At 40.3% G+C, this 22,872-nt stretch overlaps 1 protein-coding gene and 1 pseudogene across 2 annotated transcripts in view; one reads left to right on the forward strand and one right to left on the reverse strand.

Annotated features, from left to right (window-relative positions):
- Positions 1-1,079: 1,079 nt before the first annotated feature.
- LOC149209414 (glyceraldehyde-3-phosphate dehydrogenase A, chloroplastic-like) lies at positions 1,080-17,863 on the reverse strand (annotated as a pseudogene). Its single transcript, XR_016252864.1, has 6 exons — positions 17,798-17,863; positions 17,182-17,305; positions 12,788-12,799; positions 2,820-3,105; positions 1,789-2,033; positions 1,080-1,585 (listed from the first exon to the last, which is right to left on the reverse strand). The product of XR_016252864.1 is annotated as a glyceraldehyde-3-phosphate dehydrogenase A, chloroplastic-like (transcript).
- Positions 17,864-21,076: 3,213 nt separating this feature from the next.
- Positions 21,077-22,872, forward strand: part of LOC149209415 (uncharacterized) — a 309,539-nt gene continuing 307,743 nt past the window's right edge. Inside the window, exon 1 of the mRNA XM_089396368.1 lies at positions 21,077-21,486. Within this exon, the coding sequence (XP_089252494.1) occupies positions 21,204-21,486 (283 nt within the window). The 5' untranslated portion in view covers positions 21,077-21,203. The remainder of the gene's footprint in view (positions 21,487-22,872) is intronic.

Consider the following 22,872-nt stretch of genomic DNA (forward strand, 5'->3'; position numbering starts at 1 on the left):
ACATGTCACCCTAAGAAGTTGCAACATCACCTCCTTGGCCACCTTTATTTGAACTGTCATCACTCAATCACTCTCTCTCTCTCTCTCTCTCTCTCTCTCTCTCTCTCTCTCTCTCTCTCTCTGCTCCTCTTTCTTCCTTCCCTCGTATTTTCTTTTCCTTTTATCATAGTGTGTACACTTTTTTTGGGGGCCCACTTATCCTGGAAAACAACCCACCATTTTTGTTACAAATGGGAAAAGGGTCCCACATCCTCTATCACTCATCTACCTATCCCCTCTTCATAGGCTAAGGTGACAAGCAAGGCCAATCCCACATCCTTTCCCTCTTGGCACATAACTTTCTCTCTCTGCTCCTCTTTCTTCCTTCCCTCGTAATTTCTTTTCCTTTTATCATAGTGTGTACACTTTTTTTGGGGGGCCACTTATCCTGGAAAAAAACCCACCATTTTTGTTACAAATGGGAAAAGGGTCCCACATCCTCTATCACTCATCTACCTATCCCCTCTTCATAGGCTAAGGTGACAAGCAAGGCCAATCCCACATCCTTTCCCTCTTGGCACATAACTTGCCCTTGCACTTTATCAAATGATGGATATTGAGTGAAAATTGATGGTTGTGAAGCATCACAAGGGATTGAGTTGCAAGGAGGTTATCTTGTCCTCCAAGTCCCAATACCATTTACCAAGATGAGTGGTTTCAATCATGATACACAATTTTTCAAGAAAAATTAACAATTTGAATAATTTTTTGATCTAAAATTTCTATGATTCAGAATGTAATTCAAAAAATAAACTTAATAAATACACACTATGAGCTTGAAACTATGATGTCAGTAAGTTGAATAAGGCACCCCTTACCAATAGAGGGGAAAAAGAATTATGCAAAGCACCTTGCAAAAACTAAAAAATTGTAATATAATTTGAAAAATTGTTCATAATGTTGTCATGAAATAAACAACATAAAACATACATTACATTGATTAGACTAAGTGGCTCATTTCATTGCAAATAATAATGGAAAACAAAAACAACCATATTTGTTATATAGCAACTTGGGTTGAGCAAGGAGAAATTAATTGTCTAAGACTTCCAATTGTTGGCAACGATGTCAGTCAATTCAACAACCCTCTATGATTAACCCCATTCATTGTCATACCAAGCAACCACTTTCACCATATCATCTCCCATCACCATTGTGAGTGATGAATCCACAATTGAGGAGACATCTGAACACCTGAAATCTATTGACACTAGAGGCTCATCACACACTGCAAGGATGCCATTAAGCTCTTTATCTGCACTTTCTCGGAACGATGCATTCACCTCCTCTGCAAATGTCTTCTTCTCCACCTGAACAACCAAGTCAACAACTGATACATTGGGTGTTGGCACTCTCAAAGCAATTCCATTCAGTTTCCCTTTCAGACTTGGGAGAACTAGTGCCACTGCCTTTGCTGCTCCTATTGATGTTGGGACAATGTTCAAGGCTGCAGCTTTGGTGCACCTAAGATCTCTATGACTAGCATCGAGAAGTCTCTGATCACCAGTATATGAATGAGTTGTTGTCATGGTGCCCTTGATGATTCCTGCACTAAACAAATTTAGGTGTACATTGGCAAGCATATTGAACAAGAACAAAGCAATGTCCTCAAATAGGAACTAAACAATGCCATTTTAAATCCAGATAAACTATGGTGATCGACAGTAGAAAATGATAAGTTAGATTTCAACATGAAATAGGGGAAACAATGAATATATTGTTTGTTCTATTTAACCAGATGACACTCACCAAATTTCTGGTCCAGAACTTTAACGAAAGGAGCCAGGCAATTAGTAGTGCAGGAGGCATTGCTAATAATTTCTTCTGCAGGATTATATTTTTCCTCGTTCACACCACAAACATATGTAGGAATATATCCCTTTCCAAGAGCTGTGATCAAAACCTTCTTTGCCCCAGCCTGGAGATGCTTACTAGCACCTTCCCTGTCAACAAACACGTCAATGCCTTCTATGACCAAATCAATCCCATAGTCCCTGCAAATACAATATGAAGCATTTCGTCATGAGCTGAGAAGCATCAATTTTCTCTAGATAATAATCCTGGAAGGCTACCTAGTATTATACAGATTTAACAATTGTTTTGCAGCAGTGGTCGTTGTTGCCTCTACTAGGAGTCTATTTGTTATAGGTTTTAGAGTTGTCTGGGCATATTTTTCAGCGGAATTTGTTCATAATTAATTAGGAATTTGTTGAAATTGTAAGATTGCATTGTGATATTTCTAGAATTCGAGTGTTCAATGGGTTTTTCAGGTGCCGAATCCATATATGCAAGCCAAAACACATTTTAAATAACAAAAGATCACAATTTGACAAAAATTTGTTTGACCAAAAACTCCAAAACTTGAAATAGTTAAACAATACCCTTAAAATATGCTAATCAGCAAATTTGCAATGCACATGCTTATATTTTCTTAAATCAGGTCTTTCATTCTCTATTATGATTTCTTTCGGTCTTCAAACCAAGTTCACCTAAGCAACCAAAATACTATACATAGAAAATAAAGAATTGACCATTTTGATTAAAGTTAGTGCATTTGAGTAATCTAATTGAGACCTAAGGGAGCATGTTAAGTGTTGAACATGTCTATTTCACAATGCTCTAATTATTAATTTTTGAATGAACCGATAATTATCCCAAAGAATTTCAATATCTGTTAAACCCAACTGGAAACATTAGGAATCTGATCCAATACTTAAGTGTAAGCAGATATGTAGCATTAACCTATAATCCTATACAAATGATTAGTTTCATGTACTTACTTCCATGGCAGATTTACAGGGTTCCAATCTGATACAACTTTGATGACCTTGCCATCTACAAAAATGCCATCATTTCCTGCTACCTGCACATTTGTGTCAAAGGTTCCAAGAATAGAATCATATTTGAGCAAATGTGAGGCCTATTTAACACCTTTGGTGTCATTGATGACAACCACGTCTGAAGGGGAGTCCTTTCGGCCGTGCCAACATCGCAGAAAATTGCGACCAATCCTTCCAAACCCATTGATTGAAACTTTTATCCTTGCCTCCATGCCTCTTTTTTTGTCTAGATGATCCTACCTAGAATGAAAGAACAAGGGCAAGAGGACAAAAAACCAGATCAGTTTGTTGTTTACCATGAAAATCCGATACACACATTTAATGTGATGAAACAACATTTGCAAAGTGAGATCCATATACACCAAGGACAATCATTAAACAAGTAATCTCTGCTTGCAATACTATAACAAGCTCGAAGTGTCTAACCCCTGCATGGACTAGGGCATCAATCATATAAATACGTTAAATCAACATACACCAACAGAATGATCAAAAGCCTTAATATTTGTTTGGTCAAATTTTCCTGAAATCTGATAGTAATTTGTTGGAATTACAAGTTTGATCGGTAAACTCAGCACAAATTGAGTGCCCTTGGGTTTTTCAGGGCACTAAATCCATTCTTATATTAAAAATGGATCTTAAATAACAAAAAAACCACTTTCTGACCAAAAATTGTTTTGCCGAATTGTCACCAAAAACTCCAAAACATAAAATAATTAGAGTCTAGACAATCTGTATTTCTACACATATGAGTATCATGAATAATTCTCAGTACAAAGTGTACCAACATAAGTGAGGCTGACAATCATATTGTTAATAAACCTAGTGACATCTAAACCTCAATACAATGATCATGATACAATTTAACAGTTAACCTTCATGCACAGAACTCTGATGAACCATGCAACAAACACACAACAAAATGGACTTCAATTAGGCCCCTATGACAATTCAGAGAGCAAACTGACCTCCATATAAACCAAAGAAACTACTACCAATCATTTTGTTAAGTGACACAATGACATGCAATCATTAGTACCATAGCAGAATGTGTTGATTTTTGTGTAGCATCGGGAGGTATTCTCACATGCCAAGAGGCCTCCTAAGTCGGCCTAGAAGATTTATGAAAGTAAAAATAAAATTTCAAATTTTTATTAGGCTTCATGTAGGCTCAAAAAAGACAAGTTGGCCCAGCTCATGAAGGAATGTGTCCTTAGGGGTAAATGCACCCATTCGACTTGTATATATATACATGATGTGACATTTCATTTGATCACTCATCATCATCATCTCTCTTCTATAAAAATCACACATGGGAGCAAATAGAGGATGAATTTGAATGAAGTTTGGACTTGGATTATTGGCCCAAATTTCTAGACAATTTGGAATTGTAAACCTTGTTGAAGAATAATTGCTCCTTAGAAGAAGTGTTGTTGGGTTTTCTCTCAAGTTTGGGTTTCCCATGGAAAACTTGTTGTCTCTATTGTGCATGGATGTTATCAGGAAAACTAGTGTCCATTTAGAGCTACTAGTCCCACTAAGGCGGGTAGCTATCTTAGAAACAAACAAACTAAAGTTACTTGTGTTTTCCTTTATGAGAAGTAGATGAGAGAGAAGCAGAGAGTACCAACCTCAGTCCTTCGCTTGGCTCCTTGCTTGTTTCCTCCCTCCTTTGACAGAGCTTTGCCACTCCTTCCTTACTTGTCCCACTTCAAAGAACACCTGTAAAGTCAAAGCAGCATAATATCATCAAAGCATAGAGATCTATAACCATAAACAATATAGGATCATATATATATCAACCATACAAATGCATATGTCAATACAAGATTCAGAAATATACAAGAATATGGAGGAAAACTCAAATAGCTTTATTGATAGAAGTAATAGAAGAGACTATTACAACCCATTGGTCTAACCCAGCGCCACCTCCCAGCATGAAAGCCCTCTTCACCTCATGAAAAGCTAGATCACCCAACACTATGATGTTTCACAGAGAAACCAACAACACTTCCTTACAAAATACAAGATTCTAGCCTCTGGATCTCTAGGATGAGGGATCCATATATAGATATTTGTAGGTGGGTGAGTCAACTTCTGGGATTTTGATTAGTATCATTTCTCTGATAGTTCTTGGTTCCACTTGGAGATTTCATGATCTCTTACTCATCCCTGGGCGAATTCAGAGAGGCAAGTGTCAAATGAGCAGTTTCTAGAAGATTCTCTGGGTTTCCACCTAGCAAACTGCCTCTGCCATTTGTCTACTCTCACCCATCGCACCCTATAGAAGGGCTTTTTAGTATGCATCGCACCCCCCGTGTGCAATAGGTGAGATGCATCGCACCCTGACCATGGAGCAGGTGAGATGGTCCAGTTTTGACCAGTTCTGAGTAGTTTTTCAGGGAGAACTTCTGGGAAATGATGTAATCAGCTGACCTTGTTCCTTTAGGGTATGAAACAACACTTTTAGAGGCTTCGAAGCCCTTGGTTTATGGACATATGTGATTGGGGTTGCAGTGCCCAAATATGTCTATAACAATGGATGTCTCTTTATGATCATTGTTGTTTCTGTTCTATTTACTCTTGAAATATTCTATGTATAATTATTTAATGATATTATTGGCATTAGATAAATTGTTTGAAGATCATTAGTTAGTAATTATCATATCAAATATTGGTTTCTATTATGTATCTTGTAGAAAATTCAACATGGAATGAAAGCTTTGTTGAGAGAGCATCCATTAAAGTCAGCCTAAGAGACAAGGGAGAGGGACTTCATTTGTGGAGCAAGAGAACACTTGAAAAAGCCACATGCAACAAGCTAGAAGAGGTCGAATTAAGGAACGAACAAGGAGATTTGTTCCAAAATAGCTAAGTCAAAGGTCTATCCAAACGAATTAACCGAGGTCTAGTTAGGTCTGGAGATGCATAAAGAAGGCCAAGGGTTGTAGGCTTGGCCATAGGGCGAAAAGCCTAGGAAGGTTCCGCAAGTCTAAAATAGGGGATCCATGAAGCTAGATAGACTTGAATTAAGGCAACTGAAGGTTGGACAGAGCTGAAAGAAGGCATCTGTGAGGCTTGTGTTGATTCTGTTCAACCTGGTTGAGGGCTAATAGCCACAAGGTGTCTGGCCATAAGCAGAAGGGAAGTTGTTGGGTTGTGTTTGAAGTATAAAAACATAGAGTGAGGAAGAGAAGGTGGCTGAAAGGCAATTTAGGGCATCAACAAGGGTACCAAAACTTGTTGGAGACTGCTAAGAAGGTTGGTTGAGTTAGTTGTGCAACAACTAGGAAAGCGATGCGAAGAAAAAGGCTACAACCTAAAGGGTTGAGGAAAGGAAGGCTACCGAAGGTCAAAGGTAAACTTGTAGGCCTATGTTAGGCCAAGTTTGAACATGTTTGAGGCTGCGAAAGTATGCTAATCAATAATGAACAAAAGGGAAAACAATTGGGTGATAAGTGGTTGTTATGATCAGGGATATTAGGAGTTTTTTATTTGTCTTGAAGTCTTTATACTTGTTGAAAGTCTTAGGGCTTGTGGAATTAAACCTTAGAGAAAGATTTGGAGTGTTGGATGCAAGTGGAGTTTGTGAGATGCTTACTTGGTTTATCTCCTTGATAACATGTGGAATGCAAGCAGGAGATCCAAGGGTGGACTTGGTGTTGATGCTAGCTTGTTGTTAAGCCTTTGGTGTGGCTAGATAACTCGATGAATGGCTTGCTAAGCCTAATTTGTAGGATGAAGAAACCCTATCTCTTACAGATCATGCAAGAATGGAAAGCAACATGCATTAGCAACTGAATGTTAAGGACGAGGATGAGCATCCACTTCAGAAGAAGATAAGGAATCCAAGATTGATGATATTGTAGATGGACTTCATTGATTTATGCAAGGAGGCAAGGATCAAGAAGGAGTTGACAATTCCCTACAACCCTCAACAATTTCTTTTTTTTTTTAATCAAGAGATAAGTACTTCCTATCTTTCTCCCTTGAATATTATTATTATCTTTATTCCTTGGTCAACCTCTTGTCTTTGTAATTTTTGCTTGGTTATAATTGTTTCTTCCATGGCCTCCTGAATGAGGTTTGCAGGTACATTGTGAAGGCTGCCAAGGAAATGATTATGGCAATAGATGGTAGCATCTAGAAGAATAAAGTAAAGTTTGTGGCAAGAGGGTTCTCCCAATAAGAGGGAGTGTACCACAAGGATTTTTCTTGCTCCAGTCTCTGATGGATAATTTCTTGTATGGCCTAAGGGCTTGAACATAAACTCAACAAAAGTGATTGGTGTTCGAGAGGGAGAAATTGTATAGACATCCAAGACTGTGCTAGATAAGCAGAAGAGCTTCCATTACCGAGGGAGTAGATAGTCAAGCAGAGTGGAAGGAGCAACCTTCCAAAGAGGATGTCATGGGTTGAGATCGTCAAGATGCTCAGACACAGAAGGTCTCTAAGAGCAATGTACCTTCCTTGAGGAGACAATTTCAAATAGCAAAAGGACTTACTTACATGATAGAGGGAGCAACAACAACAAAAAGAATTACTTGCATGACAGAGGGAGAAACAGTGACAGGAGGATTTGCTTCTGTGATAGAGGGAGAAACCAGGACTACCACAAGAAGGCCTGCTTCAGTGTCGGAGGGAGTTGGCCTCAAAGATTGAAATGAAGGATTTCAGAAAGATACACTATTTCTTGGGATTGGAGATTCAGATTTGGTGGATCTCACGATGTACAAGCAATTGATTAGATTATTGATATAGATGGTTAACACCAGGCTTGATATTTTCTTTGCAGTTAACACCCTATGCCAATAAATGGTCGAGTCGAGGTAGATACATTGGGTTGTCTAAAAGCATGGTGAAGGTACTTGCGTGATACAGTAGATATGGTTTGATATATGTCTCAGGTGGTGAAGTGAATTTGCAGGGATATATGGATTCAGATTGGGCTGGGAGTGTAGAGGACAAAAAGAGCACATCATGGTGGTGCTTTAGCTTGGGATTGGCTATGATACCTTGGTTCAGCAGGAAGTTGACTTATGTCGCAACCAATACAAAAGAGACACAGTATATCGTTGCTTATATCGCAAGTTGTGAAACAATATGACATCAAAAGCTTCTTGCCGGAATATTTGATCAGGTCACTTCATCTGAGACATGGTGCAGAAAGGAGCAGTGGAATTGCAGACATATGAGCAGATTGTAGACATTCTCAGTAAGCCTTTGTCTGTAGTGAAGTTTGTATAGTTCATAGAAAAGCTTTGCATGATGAAAAAAGTCTCCCCTGTTGAGAGGGAGGGTTGATTTCTTTGTAGGATTAGGGCAGGCCATCTCCTGAAGCCATAAAGGATTTTGGCTGGGTCATAAAGGACTTTGTCCAGGGGAGATGGATACATTCACCTGAGAAGCTAGAAGGACCTGGCTAGGTCATAAAGGACTTTGACTAGAAAGGTGAATGGCCCAAGGCAATGATACGAGAAATTTACAGGATTGGACAAAACTTCTCCTGAGAATCCAAAACGACTTGGCTAGGTCATAAAGGACTTTGACTAGAGGAGATAGATGTAATTCACCTGAGAATCCATAAAGGATTTTGGCTGAGGGTGAATGGTCCAAGGGAAGATTCTCTCCTAAGAAACTAGAAGGGGACTTTGACCAGAGGAGATTGATACATTTGTTTAAGGAGCCATAAAAGATTTTGGCCAGAGGTAAAATGCCCTAGATATTCACATTTCCCACTCCAGGATGGAGTTATCTATAGACATACATCAACATAGCAAGCTCATGAACTTTTCTTATGGAGGAGAAATTCCATCTAAGGCGAAATCTATTGCAGCCAAGGAGAATATCTCCCTCTCTAAGACAAAGTTTTGATTTTTGTGTAGTGTCAAGAGGTATTCCCACATGCCAAGAGGCCTCCTAAGTCGACCTAGAATATTTATGAAAATACAAATAAAAATTTTATTTTTTATTGGGCTTCATGTAGGCTCAAAAATGGCAAGTCGAGCCAACCATGAAGGGACGTGTCCCCTGGGGTAAATGCGCCTATTCGACTTGTATATATATACATAATGTGATACTTCATTTGATTACTTATCATCATCATCTCTCTTCTATAACAACCACACGTGGGAGCAGATAGAGGATGAATTTGAGTGAAGTTTGGACTTGGATTTTTGGCACATATGTCTAGACAATTTGGAATTGCAAACCTTGTTGAAGAATAATTTCTCCTGGAAGAAGAGTTGTTGGGTTTTCTCCCAAGTTTGGGTTTCCTAGGGAAAACTTGTTGTCACTATCGTGCATGGTTGTATCTTTATGATCTTTATTGTTTCTGTTGTATTTACTATTGAAATATTCCATGCATAATTGCTCAATGATATCAGTGGCATTAGATAAACTGTTTGAAGATCATTAAGTAGTAATTATCAAATCAAAAAATTGGTTTCTACTACGTATCTTGTAGAAAATTCAACGTAATGGAGAGAGACATATAATACCTGTACATACTATAGACAACAATATTACACTCATTGTTCTTCCCACACTTCAAAGAGGCAACTCAAAGTATAAATTTGATATAACATATATTTTTCCTAAATGTCTAGCTTAACATGAAAATACTACTTGTATTTATAATAAATCTATCTTTTACTTCAGATTTTCCCTCCACATACAACACATCAACAATAAGACAGTGATGAAATGACACCCAATTATATGTGTGATAATTGGATGGCGAACTGTGATATGAACTCTAAAGCACTAGGGGTAATTAACTTACAACAACATAATTGTATGCCAAGGTAAACATAATGAAATAAAGCGGGCTCTCCAAACAATATTGTAGCAATCATAAAAAAAAGAGTAGGACTTACATATATAATCATGCAGCAATGTGATGACTATCACATAGGAAAAACAAACTACTGAGCTCCTTACTAAAGGAAGACTGATTAAAGCAGGTTTCACAACAGGAAATTGCAAAAACTATAGAAAACCAAAAGATGTTGTATATAATCATGCAGCAATGTGATGACTATCACATAGGAAAAACAAACTACTGAGCTCCTTACTAAAGGAAGACTGATTAAAGCAGGTTTCACAACAGGAAATTGCAAAAACTATAGAAAACCAGAAGATGTTGTGCATGTTTTTCCAAGACGCCTATTCACAAAGGGTGTTTGGGTATTGTCAAGTTCGCAGCCCGCTACCTTAGAGATACTTGGTGGGTGATAATCTGCATGGCATGCCTGGTAATTAATCAGGATGGCCACTCTTCACTTTCTCTTGTGAAAAAAATGAGTCTGAACCTTCAAAGGCTTGCCTAAAATTGGATTTCTATACTGGAAAGAATATCAATTTTTGACTCAATAGCCTTGCAATGTAAAGATACAAGAGATCCAGGTGCCAGATCACTTGCACTTGATCTTCTACCACGGAAAATATTAAGAACCATGCAGTAAGCCTATTATTGGCTTATTTCCTTTTCATCATGTCCATTAAATATTAGTTTATTCTCATCCAAGAGACCCTATGGAAAAGTAATTAGCCAATAATTGACTTACTAAATGGTGCTTAATATTTTCCGTGGTGGCATAGTTAAGCATAGGAGAGGGGATTTTGATGTAGTGAATTGCTTTTATGTAAAGGAATGCAATTTCATCCCCTACTAATCTAAGCATCAGTTTCTCTCCCTATACACAAAAAAATAGGAACCAGTGCAAATATTTTCAAGAATCATAAAGCAATTTGAGCTCTGGATCAAACATTGACATCCATATAAACCAAATTGCAGCCAGATTGTCAATTTACCTCAATATGAATAACCACCATGATCACAACAATATGAAATCAACTGCATACACATATACGTCAGTATGACAATTTTACAATCTAAAGCAACATCAAGACAGGCCTGAGTAGTTTTGATCCAGCAAAAGCAGTCCCATAGATACCACTGAATAATCTTAAAGCAAAGTGATTTCTAAAAAAATAGATCAATGGTAAAGAGACCATTTTTTGGGGAAATCCAAGGAATGTTTCATCACATAAGTAGATGGTATTTCTTGTAAATCCCCAGTGACATTGGCGACAACCAATTCAAATAACCCTAGCTAAACCATGCATGCAAATTTGATAAAAGGATGGAAATATGGCATCCACACAGAGAAAAATTATCTCTACACTCACAACTATCACAATTATACAACAAAACAATATCAAGAGACACCAAAGGGGCCATTGTGGAAGAGAACTACTAAGACAATCTATAGTGTGATTACCTACACATACAACAGTGTGATGTCGAGTCATGGAGAAAAAATCCACTGTGGGAAGCTCCTAATTTTCTATAACTTTAATCCGGGTGGATCTTGGTGGCCACCTGCCAAGTCCACTTGGACCCCCACCATTGTTTCTCTCAGCATTTTCAGTTTCCTTAATTGTAGCACAACTTACTATTTTTAGCAGTTTTTCGGGTCCTGAACTTCCGGAGCCGTTTTGAGGCCCTAAACGACGTTTTTTGGAAAATATGGGGCAATATGGGTCCATGGACCCATGTTGCCTCCCAAAGTGGTAGTGCTCGGATAGATCTTTCTAACTAGCTATTGTACGCGTCAAACGAAGATCGTATGCCAAAGTTACGACCCCGGGAAGTTGATGTACCAATTTACCCAAACGGGGCCCACAGTTTGGCGTTTCATCTTCTAGGGTTAGGTTTTGGAATGTTAAGGGTTTTCCATTATTTCTCAACAATAAATAGGACTTTGAGCCTCATTGTAAGACAGTTCAGAGGCATGTAGCCACCACATCTCTTCTCAGAGATAAGCTACCATCGCCCTAGCTGGTTTATTTCTATTACTGTTTGTAAGCATATTTCAATATTTTACATTAATGAAATGAAGTATTATTTCTGTTGCATATCTGTGTTTATGGTTATCTCTGTAACTTGTTGCGTTCCTGTTTAAGTCCGGATCAATGGTATCAGAGCGGTCTGCTTTTCCTCTGTTTTTCTTTGCCTTTCCCCAACGAGGTCAGAATATAAGGAGTTAGGGCTTCAACTGGTCGAACCTTTGCAAGACCAGCCTCGCAAATCCCGACGGCCTCCCATGGCGGATGAGAAGAAAGACAAGGGGGCAGGAGATCCTATCAAAATATTTCTCGAAGAAGCCCTCGAGCGACAACGGAACGCGATGATGGACAGCTTTGCCCAGATCCTTCAGCGGCTACCCAGAAGCGACGTATTGGCTTCCAGCAGCTACTTTGGAAACGCCACGCCCTTTAAGGTACAAGTTAATTTTGAAATCCCCATTTTCGAGGGTCAGATAGACGCAGATGCCATAGATAAATGGTTAAATCTGCTAGAGGGTTATTTTTCTGTTCATGAATTTTCGAGTCGGGAAAAGATTGTTTTCGCTCTTCTCAAAGCAGCCCCCCACGTCAAGGACTGGTGGGAAACCTACTGCGAGTAGAAGGATGAAAGTACTGGCTCACTATTTTCAGCCGCACCCACCTGGAATTCATTCCAGGATGCCATCAAGGAGAAGTACTACCCTGTCGGAAGCTATGAGGATGAATACATAAAGTGGACCACGTTGCGACAGGGAAGGGACCAAGACGTGCCGGAGTTCATCAATCTTTTCCATACCCTTCACACAAAGTTGGGTATCAAGGATTCAGAGCAGCATTTGATACTCAAATACCGCGGCTGCCTGCACAAGTACATCTAGGAAGAAATACAATTCCTGAACATCTCCTCGCTTGGCGCAGCATACCGATATGCCATCAAGGTCGAGCAAAAGTTTAAACAAAAGAAGCGAGACTTTGGATCTGCGAATCCAAAGCAAGGGAAAGGTGCCCCTAAACCACAGAACAAAGGACAAAGCCAAGGCGGGACAACCCAAGACAACCCGCAGAAGCTACAAGCAAAGAACAGCGCCGCGAAGCCGAAAAAGGACACGGCAAAATGGTGTGAGTTCCATAAGAGCTCCACTCACAACACAAGTGAGTGTCGGGCCAAGCGGTCGCTGGTGGCTGAGCTAAAGGTTTCAGAATCATATGCATGTTCCGACTCTGAGTCAGAACCCGACAAGGGGAATGACAAAGGGAAGCAGATCATTGATGCGGATCCCAACGCCATTGTTGCTACTGCCAAGATCCAAAAAAATGAACTCGAAGATCCAGAGGAGGAGGAGCGTCTCTTCCACTCCCAGATGTGGGTAAAGGGCTCCCCGCTACAGTTCATTGTCGATAGCGGGAGCCAAAAGAACCTCATTTCGGCAGAGGTCGTGAAGCGGTTGGGCTTACCAACCACAACACATCCACAACCGTATACCATTGGGTGGCTTCACCAAGGACAGTATCTTCACGTGAGCCAGCAATGTCGCCTTCCATACAACATCAAGCCCTTCACGGATGAGGTATTGTGTGACATTGCTCCCCTTGAAGTTTGTGATGTATTATTAGGACAACCATACTTGTGGAAGCGACATGCTGTGTATGAATCAAGGCCCCGTGCTATTATTATTACGTTGGGAAATAAGTTGTACAGGATACCAGAGGTAGCACCGCCTACCGCCATCTCTTTGATTACTGCAAAACAATGCAGTAAGCTCATTTCCAAAACCGGAAAATTTGTTTTCCTGATGATACGCCCTCAAGGAAAGAAGAAGACAGTGGCCGCGGCCTCCAGATAGGGCCCCTCCGCACGACAAATACAGATGGACAAGGTCGTGGAGGAGTACGAGGACATCTTCACCTCCCCCGCAGGGTTCCTCTGCACTGTAAGGTCAAGCACTCCATCGATCTGACCCCAGGTGCGCCGCTACCCAATGGACCAATTTATCGACGCTCCGTTCTGGAGAACGATGAAATCAAGAGGCAGATTTAGGAGCTCTTGTAGAAAGGTCACATCCATCCGAGTTCATTGCCTTGTGGGAGCCCGATCGTGTTGGTACAGAAGAAGGATGGGACTTGGAGACTCTGTATTGACTATTGGGCACTGAACAAGATCATTGTCAGTAATAGGTACCCGATCCCGCGGATTGATGACCTCCTGGACCAACTAAAGGGGGCAAAATATTTCAGCAAGATCGATCTGAAGTCAGGATATCACCAAGTACCAATCGAACCCTCTGGTGTGTGGAAGACTGCCTTCAAAGCCAAGGAGGGCCTTTTCGAATGGTTGGTTATGCCTTTCGGATTGACGAATGCTCCTGCAACCTTCATGAGGCTAATGGATGACATCTTGCGGCCATTCACCAACTCATTTGTTGTGGTATACTTGGATGACATTCTGATTTTCAGCCAGAGTTGGGAAGAGCACCTCCACCATATCCGATAGGTTCTCCAAACACTACGGCAACACAAGCTATGTGCCAATTTGGAGAAATGCACTTTTGGCATGACCCAGGTTCAGTATCTGGGATACATTATTGATGAACAGGGGGTGCATGTGGATCCAGCCAAGATCCAAGTCATTCGAGATTGGCCATCTCCAACCACTCTGACAGAGCTCCGCAGCTTTCTGGGTCTTGCCAACTTCTATCGCAGGTTCGTGTTGGGGTTTTCTCATATCACTTGGCCCTTGAGTCAAGTCACCAAGGGAGGAGCGAAAGAAAAATTCTTTTGGTCTGAATATCAACAGAAGGCATTCATAGAGTTGAAAGATTGCCTCTGCACGGCACCAGTGCTCGTGCTACCAGATTTACAACAACCATTTGAGGTCGAGACAGATGCCTTTGACTATGCTATTGGGGCAGTCCTTACTCAACACGGGCATCCAATGGCATATCACAGTGAAACACTTTCAGACACAGTCCGGAAGTATCCCACTTATGATAAAGAGATGTATTCCATTGTGCAGGCCTGCCGACAATGGAAGCATTACATTTTGGGGAAGGAAACGGTCATCCACACAAACCACCGACCCCTGTAATTCATACAGACCCAAGGGAAATTGCAGAATGATCGCCATCAGAAGTGGTCTACATACCTACAACAGTTCCATTTGAATATCAAGTATAAGAAGGGGAGCACCAATAATATTGCAGATTGCCTCAGTCGACCACCGATCATGGCATTAACCACCGTGCTCAACTCTTGTGGGCACGAGACTTCTGATTGGCCACTTCTCTACAAAAGCGACCCAGAATTCGGCCACACATACCAGACACTCTTGGAGGGTCGACATGTTCCAGATTTTCACCTCCAAGATGCCCTGTTATGCCACCTGGGTCACCTTTGTGTTCCTTCAAGCGAGCGTGCCAAGATGATTTGGGAAGCACACTACAGTCGGGCTGCTGGGCATTTCGGGGTCGAGAAAACAGTGGCAGTACTGGAAAAGTATTTCTATTGGCCGAATCTTCGACAGGATGTTTGGAAGTATATCAGATCATGTACTGCCTGTGCCATTGCCAAACCGACCATCAAGAAGCAAGGCCTCTATGCCCCACTGCCTACCCCTAGTCGACCTTGGGAATCCATCTCCATGGATTACATGTTAGGCCTTCCTTCCACTAAGCATGGAAATGACTGTGTTTTTGTGGTCGTCAACAGGTTCTCGAAGATGGCTATTATGGCGGCCTGCAAGAAGAATATCACAGCAGAAACCACTGCTAAACTCTTCTTTGAACGTGTGTGGGTGCACTTTGGGATCCCACAGTCTATCATCTTAGATCGGGACAGTCGGTTCCTCAGTACATTTTGGTCCAGTCTCTGGTCAATGTTGGACACCAAACTCACGAAGTCCACAGCCTTCCATCCTCAAACTGATGGCCAGACAGAGGTTGTCAATAGGATGATTGTGCACATTCTCCGCATGTATAACTCAAAGCATCCACGCACATGGAACGAGAGCCTCCCCTATGTTCAGCACAGCTACAACCGAGCTCTTCACAGCTCAACTGGCCATAGCCCTTTTCAGGTGGGCTTGGGTTTCCAGCCACTAAGCCCCATTGATGTGGCCATGCCACTTGCAGCTAGAGTACATAGATTCGGCTCATGTCCAGTCCGAAACAGACAAGGCAACCAGCTTCATTGAGCACATCCAACATATTCGCCAGCAGGTCCATGACATTCTGGAGAAATCAAATGCCAAGTACAAGAAGCGACATGATCAACATCGGGTGCCACACAAGTTACAGGTGGGCGACAAAGTCTGGTTGCATTTGCAAAAGGAACGCCTTACTGGAGCCTATCGGAAACTGAGACTACTCTGATATGGTCCCTACACCGTTACTAAGGCGGTGGGAGACAATGCATTCGAGCTCAACATTCCCCCATTCCTTGGCCTGCACCCAGTGTTCAATGTGGATCGCCTTCGGCTATACTTTCCACCATTGCTAGACACATCTGACATTGCAGAACAGCTCACACCCATAGAATTAAATCCAGATTGCATAGAACAAGCTGCGACTGATCGGATCATGGACACACAAATCAAGAACACTCGCCAACAGAATATCCAACTATATCAAGTTGTCAAAGCAGGCCAACTCCTTCACCAGGGCAAGTGGCTCACCAAGGACCAAGTTCAGCAAAAGTTTCCTCATCTCATGGAGGAACTCAACGCAATGGGGACCATTGCTTCCCAAGGGGGGAGGAATGATCCGGGTGGATCTTGGTGGCCACCTACCAAGTCCACCTGGACCCCCACCATTGTTTCTCTCAGCATTTTCAGTTTCCTTAATTGTAGCACAACTTACTATTTTTAGCAGTTTTCGGGTCATGAACTTCCGGAGCCGTTTTGAGGCCCTAAACGACGTTTTTTGGAAAATCTGGTAGTGCTCGGATAGATCTTTCTAACGAGCTATTGTACGCGTCAAACGAAGATCGTATGCCAAAGTTACGACCCCGGGAAGTTGATGTACCAATTTACCCAAACGGGGCCCACAGTTTGGCGTTTCATCTTCTAGGGTTAGGTTTTGGAACGTTAAGGGTTTTCCATTGTTTCTCAACAATAAATAGGCCTTTGAGCCTCATTGTAAGACAGTTCAGAGGCATGTAGCCACCACATCTCTTCTCAAAGATAAGCTACCATCGCCCTAGCTGGTTTATTTCCATTACTATTTGTAAGCATATTTCAATATTTTACATTAATGAAATGAAGTATTATTTCCGCTGCATATCTGTGTTTACGGTTATCTCTGTAACTTATTGCATTCCTATTTAAGTCCGGATCAAACTTGCTTTACTATCACAATGACACTTTGCCATTATCAGACAAAGAAATCCACTAATTAGACCAACAACAATGGTGGTGACTCACAATCATATATGGGATATTATCAAAAGTGTGAACATATCTTCATCGCATTAATTTGGAATGCAACTACTGAAACCAAGTCCTCGTTGTATTTCATTAGGCAAGGGAAGCCACTGGAGCTCTTGAGACCTGAGTATTTGGAGAATCCCTTCCCTGAAGCCTGCCCATTAACAATAGCACGTGACACATCAATTACAACTTCAACCCCAAATCCAAATGCAACTAACAAACAGAAACAAATATACTTGTTTGAACTAAATAATAATCAAACTGACTACAATAAGCTCAGTACCACCATCCAATACTTCATGTAGTAAAAACCCATCTAAATTAATGAATTTCCAAGTAATATTCACTCATCATTATTTCATTTGGTTAAGCAATTTTGCATCAGCACACAGAATTCTAATGGTGCATTAGCATTATGGCAACTGCAATGAAATAAAACAACACTGTATCTTAGAAAAACCTGCATGAACAAATTATTAGCTAGCAGAGAATAATGCAAGAATAGGTAGACATCCATATGGTGTCAGCTTGTAATTTTGAATGATATGGATGGTGAGGGCTTGTAATTTTGAATGATATGGATGGTGAAGGCTTGTAATTTTGAATGATATGGATGGTGAGTGGCATGGGAAGTAGAGTATACCTGCAAAGATGCATGAGTATTGCTGCAGTTGGCCACAACAACCATGGAGAGTGTAGCTGAGGCCATACTCCCTCAACTACAATATTCCTGTGCGCTTGTTGGTAAAAAGCTTGAGATGGACTAAATTAGTAAGCTTATCAAGCCCAGAGGGTATACACCTAGAGAGTTTGTTGTTGTATAACTGTAGTGTCTCTAGGTTTGTCAAATCTCCAATCCCATTAGGGATGCTTCCATTTAGCTCATTCATTGACAGATTCAAATTCACAAGATTCTTAATTGGTCCATATAAATTGTTCTTATATAGAAATAAATCTGTCATCTTTGAAAAGGCCATCAACGTGTTGGGGATCCTTCCAGATAAATGATTATGTAAGAGGTCACCAACGCAAGCAATCCCAGCCAACCCACCATCCAACTAGCCATCAAGTGGGAGAAGCCCACCAAAAGCCGGTAGGGTAAGTGATTCCTATAACACCACTATATCCACCATATGAAACATCATCTTATACCCTTCCAAAAATGTAAACTCAGAATCACTCTTAGTCTTCCCAATCCTTGAGGCTATAGATTCCTAAGAAGTTACATCCTCACCATGAACCTGGTGAGGGGTTCTCTCAAACCATCATCCAGTCACCCCCCGTGTTTCTTAGGTTCTGGTTGTTTATAATCCACTCAGTAGTTCCTTCCTTCCACACAACTAAAAATCTCCTCCATTGGAAGCCCTTAGCAATGTACCCAAGTATGATGATTCTTTCAAAGTGTGTAGTTGAATGCCCATGCTCTCTCTATTGAACGCGTCCAGCTCCTTCCGTGTCCCTTTGCCTTGCAGATCGAAAGAAAGCTTCTAACGAGACAGATACAAATAAAGAAGATAAGGGGTATATTTAGAAATAAGGTTGGGAAAAGAAGCCATACTTCAAGACACTCATACCTTAGTGCCCGTATGAGAGGAGATTTTAGGAAGACATCACTGCCTGAATGAAAGGAAGGCACACCTGAATGATAAGAGCTACTACCTTATTGGTGCCCTTTCTTTCTCCCTGTAAGATTCTTCTACTAATGCAAGAAGTGTACCATATCTCTTATATCCCCTAATGACTTTGGAATTTCTCTTACTAAACTGCAATTTTTCATCCACAAGTATTGCAACGTTGACAAGTTCCAGAGTTCATGTGGGATTACCCCTTGATCCAGAGGGTTGTAGGCTAGCGTTAAGTTTTTCAACAAAGAGAGATTTCCAAGGAAGGAGAGAACAATACCATTCAACGGGTTAGTAACATTTACCAGGTTAGAGTACAATAACAATACCTCAAGCTTAGGCAACTGTCAACTGTCTAAATCCAGGAATATTCCCAGAGAAATCATTGGTGGAGAGGTCTAATTTTACCAGCTCCTCCATTTTATATATCTCATTCAGCAAGAGTCCACCGAACCCGGTACCAATGAGGTCCAATTTTACCAGCTCCTCCATTTTATATATCTCATTCGATAAGAGTCCACCGAACCTGGTGCTAATGAGGGCCATAGGCTATAAGAGACCCTAGATGCTGGTCAAATGTAGGCAAGAGTCCACCGAACTTGGTGCCAATGAGGGCCAGAGGCTATAAGAGACCTGAGATGCTAGTCAAATGCAATGCAAATTCAACGAATCAAACCGTCAACCCCTGTGCCCTAATATCCAGGGAGAATACAACCTCGTTTTGTTTTTCCAAGGAATGGAAAAATTCCCTAACCATTCCTATTACTGGACATTGGGGCGATGCTAGGAAGAAAATTCTACGGCCAAACCAGAAATCAGGCGATGCCAAGAAAATTCTACAACCAAATCAGGTGAAGCGGGCTTTGCAATGTTTATTTGCCCTATTCTTAATGGGCTAAAATATCATAATCATTTATTTTTTAAATATCTTTTGGGCTAACTATTGAAAAGTGTGTAATTTTAAAAATTTGCCCCTCTAAAATATGAAACCCCTTAAATTTCGCCCATGGGCTAAAATTCACCCCCAAAATTTTTTCTATGCTTTCAACCTGCAAGATTCAAAGGTCAACCTAGGACATGAAGTTATTTTCTTCATGGTAGTTGCTTCCTTCCAACTGGGATGGGGTGATGAATGGAGCGAGGTCAGGACACATGTCAATGACTCCATCTGGTATTGGATGATAATTTGTCCAATCTAATCACTAGTAAATAGATCCCGGTGAATGTCAATTGGGCCTCTTTCAAGTTGTAGGATTGGGAGGTTGACCTGGGACGGGAAGTTATCTGCTTCATGGTAAAACTTATTCAAGTTGCTCAATAACTCAACAAACTTGTTATGCATCAACTGTTGGGTAGTACCTGCGTTCAATTCAATGGTTCATTTAATGGGTTAGCATTATCTTTATCTTTCTGTTTTTGTGAACAAAGAGCTCCTTCCTATTCCATACCTTATACGATTTGTTAACATGACACCTTCCTGGCTAGAAAGGAAGGTAGGTACGCATGAGCCTTTTCATTAGAGGAGAAAGGAAATTAAAAGGAAGGTAGGTAGGCATGAGCCTTTTCATTGGAGGAGAAAGGAGCTAGAAGACATTTGGAGAAATGAGATATATGAAACTCATATAGGACACCTAAATGAAAATCTCTACAGTGGAGGATGACGAATCTCTACAACGTTCATAAAAAGAACCTCATAATAGAACGTCTATCAAGGTAATAATAATAATAATACTAATTTCAATCATATTATATTTATAATTTTAATTAAAATAAATAACACCATTAATTCATAGTATTTACCCATGAACCCACTATGGAAGAAATGTTGTAGAGCCCACTATGGAAGAAATGTTGTAATATTAAGTTAAGTAAACATTTTCACTGGGTCAAATTAGATAACAATAAAAATAAACATAAAATACAATTAAAAAATATAAAAATAAAAGTAATAATTAAAATTACATAAAATTAAAATTAAAAATAAAATAAATAAATAATCATTAATAATTAAACTAATCTAAATCCATCTTAATTCTGTTGACATGTTAATTTGAAGTGCAATTTTCATCCCTTAAAATGCTAATAAATGTAGAGTTAAAATAAATCCAAACTAATTTATTATTATATTTTATATGATTGTGAAAAAAAAAACAGATACGCTTAAACCAATTTATTATATTTTACATGATTGTGAAAAAAACAAAAAAAAAAACAGATACGCTTATAAAAAAGACACTCGGTGGCTTTGCATTTGAAAAAAACCCCTTAGGAGATTCTCAAAAAAACCATACAATACAATTATGCGGGTTAGTCACCCACATTAAATATTTTTAACATCCATCCTATCAAACTGAAACTTCAGGAAGTTTTTCACCATCTTCTGGAATAAGTGTCCTGCACTAACAATTCTTTCATGCCATTATATATATGTACTTCCGAAATCGCCTCTCCCATGTTGTCAGTGCCCAGCTGGATATAAAGATTGGTGACATGATCTATGGCTCCATTTATAGTGTATTTCGTGGTGGCTGTTTTAGTGACTCTGCTTTTCTTGTCATGGACTGCTTCGCAACGCCCCTGCCCAACCTCTGCACCTCCATCAAGCGGAAGGAGAGTCACCCATGTTTACGTAGAACGTTCGTATTAAAGAAGAAGACTCTGAATTCCTGTAAACTTAGGAGAATGTCAACGATTCCTTTTCTCTCAGTCTGTAAGTCCATTTATGTGTCATTTACCTTGCATTTGAAATGCTTTTTACTGATTTGTGTAGCTTCTTTGCAAAGTCGTTCTCGATAATTGAATATAGTTTGTGAATCAGTATGCCTAAGCAAAGGGGAGATCAGCGAAAGCCGTACCCAATTTTCACCTCGTGCTTCAAACATCTTGACAGAAATTTGGGCACAGAGGGGCTGGCCTTGGATGTGCATACACTTTTTTCGAATTCTTGAGTTAAAGCTCGATGGTCAAACTTTGCTCTGCGCTTAATGTGCACCCAGTTTTTCAGAATGGGTTGGGATGTCCATACGGTTCATTTGCAAATTTTAGATTCACCCAATCTATCTACTTACAATTTCTCTTCCTCATAGTAGTGCTGTAGACTTGGGTTGCGCACCCAGTTATTTTCACCTAAATGGACCGTTTAAAATTTTTAGATTATCACGATCTATCCACTTACAATTTCCCTCATAGTTGTGTACTAGCGCTGGAGACTTTCGCCCACCTCCAAATTACCTCTGCCCAAAAGGTTCTAATGATATCACTCGAAGTCTGAGGCCAGGAGGTCTAAGGGAGACAAGGAGGAGAAGACTTTGAAATTTTGAAATGTTATTAAAGATTTTTCTAGAGTATTCAAGAGTTTTCAAGTGAAATAAATTCAAAAAACAATTAAAGCATATATCACAGCAGACGCAATGGTTGGGCTGATTGTTGCGTGAGGCACACTGTTTACCAGTTTAGCACGGTTCCATTTTGTATCATATTGGACCTGGTAATTTTAGTAGAGAAGCGAGTGCCAAGGCAGTTAACTGATTTTGATTTTGAGCTGGCAAGGTTCAAAGTTCATATATAATTGCATGCTTATTAGCCACCTGCGTTTAACTTTCACTGATGAGAGGTCCACATTTTTACTCATTATGGTCTATCTGCTGACAATTTTGCTCATGGCAATCCTAGTGACACGCAGCACTCTAAATCACCACCACTGCCCCCACTTACAAAAGGAAGGATTCAACGAAACTACCCCAAAAAGAGGACCAGTTTACAGACTGCCCAGGCGAGCTATATTCAGTCTGGGCATAGAGGTTATGTTCCAGGCTTCTACATATCTTATCCTCATTCTAAAAAGAGGATTAACTTCTCAGATGACTTTTTTCCCAAGTGAAATGTGATATAACGAACGAACCCAATGGATTTCACACTGCAACGAGTGCTGACCGTGTTGCATGGTTACCAGTTCCACTACGATTGAGTCACCAGACAGTGGACACCAATTGGGTGGGCATGCTCTTTTTTCATAGCAAGCTCCATATTTCCTACATCACATCCATAAGAGAGGATATGGCCTCTATAATGTTTTTTCTGATATTTGTTAAATAAC

This window comes from Pinus tabuliformis, chromosome 1_2, assembly GCF_031772625.1.
Source record: "Pinus tabuliformis cultivar Carrire ecotype Pingquan chromosome 1_2, CPIR1, whole genome shotgun sequence".
Lineage (NCBI taxonomy): Eukaryota > Viridiplantae > Streptophyta > Pinopsida > Pinales > Pinaceae > Pinus > Pinus tabuliformis.